The sequence below is a fragment of the Petaurus breviceps genome, unplaced genomic scaffold, assembly GCF_028583685.1.
Source record: "Petaurus breviceps papuanus isolate PSGF00001 unplaced genomic scaffold, PetGlider_PUasm1.0 90825, whole genome shotgun sequence".
Classification (NCBI taxonomy): domain Eukaryota; kingdom Metazoa; phylum Chordata; class Mammalia; order Diprotodontia; family Petauridae; genus Petaurus; species Petaurus breviceps.
The window spans coordinates 1,480,205-1,493,568 of NW_027187353.1; the positions used below are offsets into that span (position 1 = coordinate 1,480,205).

The 13,364-nt window shown below is 47.6% G+C and overlaps 1 protein-coding gene across 1 annotated transcript in view; it reads right to left on the reverse strand.

Moving 5' to 3' along the window:
- CDH23 (cadherin related 23) overlaps positions 1–13,364 on the reverse strand; it is a 620,897-nt gene that overhangs the window by 109,608 nt on the left and 497,925 nt on the right. The window contains exons 30-34 of the mRNA XM_069071099.1: positions 9,260–9,395; positions 7,638–8,026; positions 7,430–7,531; positions 6,908–6,910; positions 1,009–1,158 (exon numbers count right to left, since the gene is read on the reverse strand). Coding sequence (XP_068927200.1) covers positions 1,009–1,158; positions 6,908–6,910; positions 7,430–7,531; positions 7,638–8,026; positions 9,260–9,395 — 780 coding nt within the window. The remainder of the gene's footprint in view (positions 1–1,008; positions 1,159–6,907; positions 6,911–7,429; positions 7,532–7,637; positions 8,027–9,259; positions 9,396–13,364) is intronic.

The window sequence follows — 13,364 nt, forward strand, 5'->3', positions numbered from 1 at the left end:
TCTTAAACTAACATGTTGTGGCCTCACACCTGATTAAAATGCAAACTCTCTGAGGGCAGGGCCAGTCTCACTTTCCTTTTGTTTCTGGTGCCAAGCACAGAACCGGGACTTAATAAATGCTTATTAGTAGTTTGGTTGTTTGATGGATAAGTGCAGGGGACGATACGGCCTAGTCAGGTTCAGCCAGTCAGTCAATTAGTGTCTCCTGTATGTCAGGCACTGTGCCAAGGGCTGGGGCTACAAAGAAAGGCAAAAGATCGTACTATGTTCACACCATGAATGTAAGCTCCTTGAGCGCAGGGATTGGGTTGTTTTTACCTTTTGTATCACCAGGGCAGTGTGTGTGGCTTAATGTAGTGGATCCCAGTCAGAAAGACTTGGCTTCAGCACCTGCCTCTAACATTGTGTGATAGTGGCTAGGTCAGTCAACATCTCAGTGATTCTGAGATGCTAAGTTATTGACAAATTGGGGGTCTTCTTTGGAGGAGGCAGGTTCCAGCCTGGGAGCTCCCAAATGGTGAAAACACAGAACGGGACAAAAAGAATACCCACAGTGCCTAGCTAGGTGCCAGACACATTCTGGGTAAATGTTTGTTTGAATTTGCTTGGATGATTTGGGAGCTATGGGGTTGTGGGTAGGCACGTGCCTCCTGTGATGTATACATAGTGTGTGCAAACATGCTTGCTGTGATTTGTAGCTCATATGATTGACAGCCTGAGATGGGTATCACACTGAGGATGCAAACCCTGAGGAGGGGCCATCTGGTGCCCAGGGCTCCCTCCTTGGGAGCCTGGACCCCACTTTCAACCTTGCTGGGTCCAAACTTGGTCTAAGAGCTTGAATGAAGACTGCATCTGGCCTGCTTTGTCTTCAGGTCAAGGCCAAGTTTGAACTGACCGTGCTGACGAACAATGGAAGTCCTGATGACCTTCCTCCCCTCTAGCTGAATTGTCCACACTGTCCTTCCCACTCAGGAGGGAACTTGGGTGGCGTGGTGTGGCCCTTACCTTCCCGTTGCTGCCTATATCAGCATCTCGAGCTGTGACCACTGCTACCCGGCGTCCCACAGTGTAGTCCTCAGGCACGCTGACAAGGGAGTCAGAAGTTGGGTCAAATTGAGGGCTGTTGTCATTCTCGTCCAACACCGTGATGTAGACCTGGGAAGGTGGAGAAATGTGGTCTGTGGCCCCTGTTCTCTCTGACTCAGGCCCTCCTCAGCCCAGAGGTGGGCTGCTAGAGGCCATGCAGCTCCACATTCCTCACGGAACTCACAACGGCATCCTGATTGATGTGGGTTGAAATCCACTTTGGGGAATAAAACGAGAAAAACTGCTGGGGCTGGAAGACAGGCGTGGCCTAGGGTGGAGCTGAGTCTCTACCACTTTTAACCCAGCCTGTTGTTTTTACAGAAAGGGGCCCAGGCTTTTCTTTGCAGAGTAGGGGATGGGGTGTAGGGTAGGAGGAGGTGGAGTGATCTGGGGCAGAGGAAGGAACAGAGGGTTTCCATGCTTGCTAATATAACTTATTGATGTAACATAAGGAACATGCAAAGTACATGCAAATTCACACATTTATTTTGAGTCAACAGTGCTGGCCTTTTTGTGAAGTGGCTGATCATGCTGAGTAGGTTTCCAGGATGTGTTCCTCATGATAGCCATGCAATAAATTACCCCCATGCACGCACACATGCGTGCACACACATACACGCACACACGGGCGCACACACACGGGAGCGCGCACACACAAGCATGCACACACATACACACGCGTACGCACACACACACAGTATTCCTTGCCCTGCCTGCTTCCCATTTTATGCGGCTCTGTGATTTGCTGGGGACTGGCAGGGGAGAAGCGTGATAAAGCCTTTAGCTTTGAGCCTCTTTTCCTGATCCATGCACTGTGGGCTTTGCATGGTTTCCTATAGATTATGTGAGCATTTGTACTCTTCTTTATTTCAGCGGAAATAGGGTTTTCCCCTCTGTTCATTTGCAATTGTTTTCCTTCCCTCTTTTGGCCTAACTTCATTCTCCATGATCCCAGGCCTTCAGTGGCGGAAGAGAAAGGAAAGATCCCAAAGCCCTGCCCCTCTTTGATTCTTCCCTCTTGCCCCTCTCTTTTTATAGGGAACATGTAAAGGAAGGACTTGTCGTCTGTGCTCCTTCCAAGGATCTTGGGTGTGGCTTTGACTTTATCTGATGCTGAAAGCTCAGGACGTGTGTGTGTGTGTGTGTGTGTGTGTGTGTGTGAAGGCATCTTCACTGAAGGGCCTAAAACCATCTCACCATCATTCCTTTCTGGATAAACTATTCCATTTCTTCACGGCCAAACCATTCTACTTGCTCCTCCCCCCCCCTCTCCACCCACAACTAGTTATAGTATTTTAGAGCTGGAATGAGCCTTAGAGATAATTTTACAGATGAGAAAACTGAGGCTTAAGCATCCCATTTCCTTATTTCACTGTAATGAAATAGTATTCAAACTACTTTGCTCAATTTTGTGTTCAATGTCATGGCATTGAACTCCTCCTCTGTCGCTGATTAAGGAAAAGTCATTGGAACACAAGGAATTTCGAACAGTTTGACCAATTAGCAGGAGGGGTCCTGGGTCCTCAAGGCTTGATGCCTCTGGGGGTGCAGCAAAATGAGGGTTACACTTATTTCAGGGTCTGTTTTATCTGCTCATTTCTCATGATTGTCTTGTGGCCAAAGCTGCAGAGAGCAGTGCCAAGACTGGGGTCCTTTGACGTTGGCCATGGTGAGTGGGCTGAGACTTTAGGAAGGGGCAGGCAGATTGCTAGTCAGGAGGAGAGTTGGGACCCTGAGTGGCGAAGCTGACCAATGGAAGGGTTAGAAGGAGAATCACAGAAAGAGGAGTCCAGGAATGTGGTTGTGTGTTGGGGCTGAGCTGGGGCTCCCAGCTCTGTTCTGCATCCTCTGTGCTGGGGCTCCCGGCTCCCGTTTACAACATCTTGAGGTGAGAAGATGCTCTGGGCTGAAATCCACCCTGGCTGTTATTAGAGACCCCCTGCATTTGAGTATGCCTGCCCTGGTCCTGCATCTTAGGCTCAGGGCAGAGGATGAAGAGGCTTCTGGGGAGTGGAGAAAGGTAGAATCGAGTTGTGGTTTCAGGTTCCTGATCTGAGACCTAGCAGAGGAAACTGTGTCACCTTTAAAAGGCCCCTGCCCACACCCCTCCTCCCCCACGTGTTAGAGAGAGTTTGGGGCTGGAGGGAAAAGGAGTTGGTATATTTAAGGCAGCAACCTTGACTGAGGTTCTGTGCAAGGAATCTGGAGGATGGAGATGGGGGGGCCCTTCTCCTTACCAAGGCAACCCCCTTTAAATGCATGTGATGCCATTCTATACCGTATTCTCCAGCAACTTGTTCCCCCTGTCATCCACTCACTTATCTCCAAACTTTCCCATTCTATTGGCTGCCTACAAACTTGCCTTTGTCTCCTCGTCCTCAAAAACCCTCATCTGCTCCATCCATCCCCAGTAGCTATTGTCTCATTCCTCTCCTTCCATCTGTAGCTAAAAGGCTGTCTATAATGGGCACTGCTGCTTCCTTTCCTCTCACCCTCTTCTCATCTCTCTGTGGTCTGCCTTCCAACCTCATTGCTCAATTGAAACTGCTCCTTTTAAAGTCCCTAACACTCTCGATGGTCCAATTGAATGCCCTTTTCTCAATCCTTATGCTCAACTTCTCTGAAGCCTTGGGCACACTGATAGCCATCTTCCCCTTGATCTTAGGCTTTCTCCTGGTTCTTCTTGTTACTTCTCTGACCATTCTTTCTAGGTCTCCTTTGCTGAATCTTCAACCAGGTCATGCCCACTAATTGTTGACCTCCCACAAGGCTCTGTTCTGCATCCTCTTCTCTTCCTTCTAGGCTATATTATTAGGGGCTCCCATCAGATCCCATGAATTCAATGACCATCTCTAAGCTGATGATTCTCAGATCTCTCCCAATCTCCCAGTCCCAATCTCTCCTAACCTCCAGCCTCATATCTCCAACTGCTTTTCAGACATTTCAAACTATATGTCCTATAGGTATCTTTAACTCAACATGTTTAAAACTGACCCTCCTCCCCAAACTCCCCCATTACTATAGCTAAGGACAGTCTATTGCACCTTTATGATGCTTCTTGTATACACTGCTTTCTCCCCTCTAACACTGCCACCACCCTGGTGCAGACCCTCCCCTCACCACGTTATTGCAGTAGTCTGCTGGTTGGTCTCCCTGCCACAAGCTTCTGGCAACCCAGCTGTCAAAGGGATTTCCCTAAAGAGCAGATATAACCATGTCATCCCCCTGCTCAATAAACTCCAATGGCTCCCTATCACCCCTAGCAAAATGTGGGGGAGAAAAAAAGAACACTGGGGTGGGGGCAGCAATCAGTAAAAGCTCTATGGGGAACATTATTGGTGCTTGAACTTATTCTGGAAGCATTCCAAAAGGCAGAGAGACGAGGAGGGAGTAAATGCAGGGAGGCAGGAGATGACACTTTAATTTGAGGAGTAGCCATTTGCTTGGAATATGGTATACTTATGGGGACCTAGCAGGGAAACGTAAGTTGGAACTAGATCTTGGAGGTCCTTAAATACAAGGCTTCTGGAGTTTATTCTCAAGATGATAGCGGAGGCTACTAAGGGCTTTTGAGTACTATAGTGACATTAAAATGGAAACTACCTTAGGAAGGTGATATTGGCAGCTGTGTGGAGGAAGGAATGGAGAAGAGAGAAAGGAGAGACCACAGAGACTGTAATGGAAGTCACTGCAATAATTCAGGTGAGAATTGAGAAGGACCTGAACTATTATGGTGGTGACCGTATGAATATAGAGAAGTGGGAAGATGTTGCCAAATGACATCGATGAGGCTTGGCGGTGACTGGGGGTGGTGGTGTCACTGCCAGAAAGAGAGGAGTTAGGAGAAGGGGCAGGCGGCAGCAGACGGATGGTTTCGGTTTTGGGCATATTGAGGATATGTGGCTGATCTTTGTCTCAGGGAGGCTGAGGTGAAGTAAGAGGGATCTGTTCTGAGGTCAGGAGATTCTGGGGGGGGGGGAATCACACAAGCACTGGTGGGAACAGAAGGGAGCCAGCCTGTAACAGCAGTTCAGGGGACATGGTCCAGTAGAGACAAGTCTTGTGTGACCGTGGGGTCTACACCCTCTTGGGGTCTACAGTTCCTCAGGTATGAAATGAGGACTAGATGACCTTGAAAGTCCATCCCAGCTCCAACTCTATGGTCCTACCAGGAAGGAGAAAACACTCAGGAAAGGTGGGTCAGGGGACCAATTTCCTTACAGTGTCACAGACCAAATGGCATGACAGCTGCTCAAAGCCAACCTGTCCCTTCACGAATTGCATTGGAAACTACCGGCAACCAGACGTGGATGATTCTCAATTTTCTTGATGGAGGCAGTGATGCAAATAGCCTAAAGATAGCTATGTCTGGCTTTTGAAATGCACGATACGTTATTTCTCCCACAGCAAATTTTCCTTTCCAGTGACTCTCTTAGGCCAATATTAAAATGAGCCTATCTATCCTGAGTGAACACCGACTGACCACAGGAGGGGAAGGGGATGGCAGGAGCAGCTGCCAAAGCCCACACTGGGATGATAGGGGGATCCTGCCTCAACTGGGATTCACATAGTGAATTAGCCACACCTGGATAATAGAAAATTGTCTATAATTGGGACTCTCTGATTCTCTTAGGCAGGTAGGTGGCTAGTAAATAAGTGTAGAGTCAGGAAGATCTGAGTTTGAATCCCATCTCACACTAGCTGTGTGACCCTGAGCAGGTCACTTAACTCTTCTCAGGCTTAATTTTCCCAAATGTAAAATAATAATGATAGCTAACATTGACATAGTGCCTACTATATTCCAGTAACATTGCCAAGTACTTTACGAAGATTATCTCATCTTTAAAATGGGGATAATAGCACTGAACTCCCAGGATTATTGTAAAGATCAAATGAAGTAATAATTATAAATTGCAAACCTTAAAGCATTATATATAAATAGTAGCTATTCTTCTTCTCCTCCTCCTCTTCCTCCTTTTTCCCAAACCCAAGCACTCATGTTTACCTGGTTAGCCATTGCATCTTTTTCTAGGGCTATGTTTTCCCTTCTCCTTCCCTCTTAGAATGTCCTTAACAATTCAGTACAAATTATTCCCTTCCTCTAAAACCAACTGAAGTTATAGGATTATAGATTTGGAGCTGGAAGGCCTTTGGGGGCCATCTAGGGCAACCTCCTCACTTTATAGATGGGAAAACTGAGACCCAGAGGGATCCCAAGAGCAAAGGGAGAATCTATTTGGAGAACCCCAGTGGCCAAGCTGGGATTCAAACCCAGACCCTTCGGCTCCAAAGCCAGAACTTTCCCCTTGTACCAACCTGCTTCTCAAGTCTTGCAATTCTGAAAAAGTCTCCTCTGACTATTATATCCTTAGGCGATCTCCCCTTTCCCTGAGATCTGCTCAAAGCATGTATGTATCAATGAATCCAGCACTTGGCAGAGAACTGTTCTTATGCTTTCCATTTTGTGTGTCAGCCTAGTCTAAATGTTTGGGGGCAACACCCCCTTGTTTCTCTTCATTTTGTACTTGCCCTTCTCCTATTGGGACTTAACACTGACCTGGGCACCTAAGAAGACTGTGATCAATACTTATTGAACTGTTTGGCAGAGTTGGCTTAAGGCAAGAAAAGACCAGAACAGAGAACATTCATGCAGGGAAGGGGTGAAGACCTGCTAAGCCCTCTGCTTAGAATTGTCCACTGGAAGGAAGGAGGGCGAGCTGAAGGCTCATGGCTAAGTCTCATGCAGGGTCCCGAGCAGACAGCACCCGCAGACCAGAAGACAGAAAGGGAGAAGAAACCAGAGCATTCTTCTACTCACCTTCTGCAGAGGGGACAGCAGGAAAGAAGTGGAGAGAAATACAATGGTTATTAATTCCATTGGTCCTTCTGGCTGATAATCATCTGGTCAATGGGAGAAGGGCCTAGTAGAAGAACTCGGGGTGTCTGACTTAATAATGTATGGGAGAGGATGCCCTGGTTGTCTTATACCATCCTCACTCCCCCCTGCCTTGATTCTAATGCCCAGAGTGTGAATTTGGGAAATCTGGTCCAGGGGGGCCCTGAGAAGGGTGTGTTCCATACTATAACTTAGGCTCAGGACAGTATGATTCTGGGAAGAATGGGACAATTCTGGGAATATCATAGGCACAAGGCTATTCTAGGTCACTAAGACTGTAGGACAAATCCTGGAATCTATTCCTTATCCTGTTTTCCTAACCTGAACTGATACCCATCCCTTTTACGTCATCTCTCCTGTTTAGACTTTGTCCTCCTCTCAGGGTCAGTCAAAGCTACAAGCTGTCAATCAGGCTAGCTTTCTGTATCACTCTAGGTGACTTACCACAGTGGAATCAATTTTGGGACCCCCATCATCTGCCATGACTGTTAGGGTATAGAAGTCTCCTTTTTCCCTGTCCACCAGGCCATTGACAGTGATCACACCCTGTTGGGGAGAGGGAAGATCCAGATGGGGAGAGACCAAAGGGAGCAAATAGGCAGTCTGTTGACCACTGCCTCCACACCCATTGTTGCCATATCCTCTAACTTACCGTAACCGAATCAATTTTGAAGAGGGCCCGGGCCTGAGGACTGGTGTAAGGGTCAAACCTGTAGACTATCGGGTTGATGTTGTCAATGGAGAATGCTTGTACCCTCACCACCTCAGAGCCCCAGGGCAGGTTCTCCATGATGGTGGCCTCATAGGAAGCATTGGAGAACTGCACAGCTTCATCCAGCTCATTGAGGAGAGTGATATGGACGCTGCAGAAGCCCTGGTTGAATGGGGGTGCCTGGTCCGTAGCCGACACATTCATCAGGTAGCTTGTCTTGGTCTCATAGTCCAGATAGTCAATGGTGATAATGAGACCTGTGCTCTCATCAATCTCAAACTTCCCCTCTGAGCCCGACAGGATGCGGTAGATGACCAGCCCACCATCCCCTAGAAGTAGGGCAGAAGTTTTTGTATTTCCTTTACAAAATAATCCTTCCCCTTCCCAGACAACTTACTCTAAACTCAGGTTGGTCATGAGTGAAATCTTTCTCCTGCCCCACCCCACGATCTTATCTGGGACCCGTGGAGATGGAGGGCCACAGCATGCACTGCTTCCCATACTCTGGTCTGGATTTTGGTATGAAATGTAGGGAAGAATGAGAGACCATATACCGTGTGTTGGTTCTAAGACAATCTATGATCTCAAGTCCTCTGTCAATCATACCTTTAATCATTACAAAAGCTGAGATTCACACAACTAAATGGAGTTTCAAACCTGAAAGCATTTGAGCAGGAGCAGAAAGGGCTATTTTTCAGGAACAGTATTACAAATCTTTGCATATTTCCTTAAATGGAAGTTTTCAGCAAGGCCATCTTGCTAATGGCTAAAAATTAATGTCAACTGTAAACTTCCATATCAATCAGGGGACTTGAAGTATGGCTGCTTCACAGGTAGGTAGATGCTAATTTGGAGAAGACAATGACACCTTCGTGGTGCAGTGAATAAGGGGCTGGACTTAGGGCTTTAAATCCTAACCTAGATGGTCCCTAAGCTATATGACTATGGGAACATCATTTAACTTCCATTTTCTTATCTTGCAAATGGTGGAAATTTATACCTGTAGGATTTTACTTCTCGAGGAAGTACCCCTTTCCCCCACGAGTCAAACTTTTAACCTTTAGTATTAAGGGTTGAGGCACAGAATTCAAATGCAGACTATGACCTTGGTGTCTTAGCTGGACTGTCCCCGGGCAAGTCACTTAACCTTTGGCTTCCTCAGTTTCCTTTTCTGTAAGTAGCAGGGATGAAGCACCTACCTCCCACAGTTGTTATGAGGATCAGATGAGAAAATATTTGTAAAAACCCTATGTCAGCTTTCAAGTGCTATATACATACCAGCTATCATCACCATCATCCTTAGTTATTTGGTATTAGTATCATTGTCTAACTAGCTTTTGGGGCTCTCAGGTCACATTGCTGGCTCATGCTGAGATTTCATTTCACTAACATGGAAGTTGCAGCTGAGGCAGATAGGTGCTTCCCATCTGGAAATTTGTTTTTTGAACCAAAGTGTAGAACTTTACACTTATCCCTATTAAATTTCATGATGTGTCTCTCCCAATGGATAAGTACACATAGACTGGACTTCTGCTTGGTGGAGGGGGAAAGGAAGGGTTCACCTGTGTCCCGATCTGTAGCCCGGACAACAATGACAGATGTCCCGATGCCTGCAGTCTCCCGTAGCCCCAGCCGGCTGTATTGTTGCTGGGTAAAAACTGGGACCTCATCATTGACATCTTCAACATATACAATGACCTGGAGTGGAACAGAGCACCAGAAGGGAGGGTTGTGAGGGAATAACTTAGTTGTTGGCTGGGATCTGGGTCTCAGTTATGTGGGGCTTAGGCAGGTAACAACTTCTCTGGGATTCAATCTCCTTTTTTTTGGGGGGGGGGATTAGACCTCTGACATAATTGGTTTAGGGAACTCCCAGAGAGGGGATTCCATCTACAAATGCAGATCAGTGATTGCCCCACAACTGAGAGTCTTAGAGAGTGGCCTAGAGCCCTGAGAGATTCAGTGATTTGGCCAAGGTCATCCGGTCAGTATGGGTCAGAGGTGGGATTCAAACCCAGGACTTCCTAACTTCCAACACTGATTTTCTAGCTGTATATCACCCTGCCTCTCTCAAAGAGATTTGTGTCCATCATGTATAGAGGATATGAGATGATTCATGGGAAAACAATTGGAAAAGCTAACCAGCATCATAATCCCCAGTATCATTAGTCATTTAAAAAAATTTCTGACCCCCACAGAGCCAGCAAAGAGCAGATTCACCACCTGGGAGGTCCTTGTTCAGCACCCTCTGTACAATCCCACAGCCCTGTATTTGCCACAAGGTAGTAGAAGCAGGAGAGAATGATTTTGGCAGTTAATATGGCCCAGGTTAGGGGGGCAGAGCCAGACTTGGGGCCCAAGCACCTTCTCTGATTCTCTGAGGCACTGACTGGTCTGGATGAAGATGATGAACTGAATGTCTCTTGTGGAGCTGGGGTCTGGTGACCCAAAGGACTTGGCCAGGACACATTCTTGCCTTTGAGGAATGGGGGGGTCTTCAGAGATCTGCTGCTCAATAGATATTTGCCTACTTGGCTGTTGTCAGCCTCAGTTTACACAAGGCCAGTGTTGAAGGGCAGAGATTTTGGGAAAGGTCAGCTCTCCACTGGCTGGTAAGAGTTTTCCCAGTCTGGAACTCCATAATCCTGTGATCTTTTGAAATCATTTGTATTTTATTTGGAATACACTCAGTCTTTATGTTTCTGACTCTCTGTCTCTGTCACACACACACACACACACACACACACACACACACACACAACCCTCTGGGTCCAGCCCTCACCACACCTCCTGACTTGGCCTAAGATATGAATGGGGGGGGGGAGTTTAAGGTTGAGGAGAAGTTGGTGATGGACTGCTGTGAATAATCTCCAAATATCACAAAACTATCCAATTTGGAGCAGGGAGGGACCTGAGAGAAGGCAGGCTGCCAGTGCCAGAAGCCTGGCATGGGGGCAGAGACAAGCTGAGTGTGGTTTCTGAAACTCTCTTTCTCAGTTTCCCCTGATTCCGGGGCCCCTCTGCCCTAAGCAATGAATGCTGTGTCATCAGAATTATTTTTTAACTACAAGAACCCAGACTCCATATGCAAATTAGAACAACCAGGTCAGGATGCAGCTGCTTTCCAGGTTGAAACCTGATGCCGTAGCTACAAACAACTTGGCTGGGGAGGTTTTGATGGGGAAGTGGGGTGGGGTCCTGCCTGGAGGAATTTCGGGAACTCTTGGGGCCAGCGGAAGGTAAACATGCATACATCACAACAGCGGCCCCTCCTGTGTCTGATCTCCAAATGGCCTTGCCAGCTGAGGGTCATGGGAAAAACACAAAACCTAGAAAATCAGGGGCACCAGTGTTCACAAAACAAGAGCAAGGCTGCAGGGAGGCAGGTCTGGCGGAGTCTCATAGCTCTCTGGCTTTATATGGGGTGTAAAGGAAGATGTGTAGAGACTGTGCCAGAGGGCCTGTGGTTTCAACAGATGGGGTGTCGTCACATGCACATAGGAAACACACACATAGGCCTCTTATTCACCAGGTAGTTGTGACAAGAACCCTGTGGACCGAGTGTTGACTCAACTTTGTTTTTGTCCGGGGAGCTCAAAACAGGCAAGTCTGACCATCGTGTGTCCGTGTACATAGGGACACACGATGTTAGGGAGCTCTGGAGCTGGAAAGAGACCCCAGAGCTCAGCTAGTCCAGATCCTTCATTTTACAGATGTGGAAACTGAGGCTCAGAAAAGCTTAGTGCCTTGGTGTGGGCATGTATGACTATACATGTGTTAAGAGGCTTCAGGTTGTGGGCACCATTTTTGGGCAGGCTTCTTAGAGTTCACTGAAGACAGTTGGTTCCTCAGTCCTGGGCTGCATCCCGAACCCCTGACTGCCGGCTTCAGAAACACGTTATTGCTCACAAGAGACACTGGTTTGGTTTGGTTCAAACTCATCGCTGCTGCTGGGGAAAAGAACTCCAAGAAATTTAATTAAAAAAATTGTTTTGCTTGACTATGTCTATTTGCTACAAGAATTTTCTTTTTCTTTTCCTTCTCAATAGGAGGGAGAGAAGGTAAATACTTGTTAATTTAAAAAAATAAGTAACTTAAAATAATTCTAATTCCATCACTAACAGTAGGTTGGCCATAGTGTCTTCTGAGAGGAAGGACCAGAGATGGTCTGATGCTGATACAGAATAGGTAGGTGGTCACAGGAAGCACCATGCCCCACATCCTCAGGCTGGAATTCCTGCTATCCATCGCGCTCTTTTGGGGAAGGAGCACAGGGCAAAGAGGCCTGGATTTGGAGTCAGAAGATCTAGGCTCGGAACCTGGAGACCATAAGCAATTCATGGTCACTCTTTGGACCTCAGGCTCCTTGTCTGTAAAATGAAGACATTGGCACAGAATAACGCTAATATCCCAGCAGCTTGAAATTTATGTCTTGAGGATGAATGCATTTTGAGGCAGTCCTTGTATATCATGAAGCATGGATGTGTGTTATGATGTGGGGATGAGAGAGAGAGAAAGAGACAGACAGAGAGAGAGACAGAGAGGGGGAGACAGAGAGAAAGAGACAGAGGGAGAGAGAGATGGAGGGAGAAAAGGGAGAGAGAGAGAGAGAGAGAGAGAGAGAGAGAGAGAAGAGAAGAGAAGAGAGAGAGAGAGAGAGAGAGAGAGAGAGAGAGAGACAGAGAGAGAGAGAGAGAGAGAGAGAGAGAGAGGAGGAGGAGAGGAAGAAAGAGAAAAAGAGAGAGGGAGGGAGGGAGAGACAGGGAGGGAGACAGAGATAAAGACAGAGAGAGGAAAGGGAGGGAGAGGAAGAGAAAGGAGGGAGGGAGGGAGGGAGGAGGAGAGAGAGAGAGAGAGGGAGACAGAGACAGAGGGGAGAGAGAGAGAGAGAGAGAGAGAGAGAGAGAGATGGAGAGTATGTGACTATCAGTCACCTGGATCCTGTTCCAAATCACTTCCAAATTGAGAACCCCTCCCCCACAGAGGGACACCTCCCTATGGCTCCCAGAAGGCTTATGGCCCTCTGTCTCCTGGAACACCTGGCTGGGTGGGGGAAGGATGAAGTCACTGGCAGGTTTTCTCCTCCTAAAACCCACAGTCAGGCCAGGCCCGTCTCTCTCCATGGAGAAGCTGCTACAAAGGGTTGAGGTGTGACAATTAGTTCTCTTAGGACATCAGTTGGTGTGTGGGCAAAAAGCGATGAGAAGTAGTCCCTCCCCCAGACACGCCCCCAGGGTTTCTACCCAGTCTCTGCTCACTATTTCCACCCCTTGCTGTTGATGTGGGCACGGGGCAGGCGCAGGGAGGGCAGTGATGAAGACGATAAGAAGGGCCGATTCTGCCCTATTCAGCATGGGCCAAAAGTCCCTACAGGGTCCCCTCCTCTTTTTTCCCCATCTTCCTACTCACTGCCTCTCTGGCCTGACTCACTTCCCGCCTAGCCCAGGGAAAGGGCTCTATGGTGGTGGGAGGTGGGTGGGTCTGGGAGTCTTTTTTTCTGGCTGGAGACATGGAACCTTTTAGGAGACCTTGAGAGATCACCTCACCCATCTCCCTGCCCCTGTGGAAAACACCCATTCAGATGAAAATGTATTGGCCTGTGTGTTGCTGGTTTTCTTTTTTCTCTTCTCTTCTCTTCTCTTCTCTTCTCTTCTCTTCTCTTCTCTT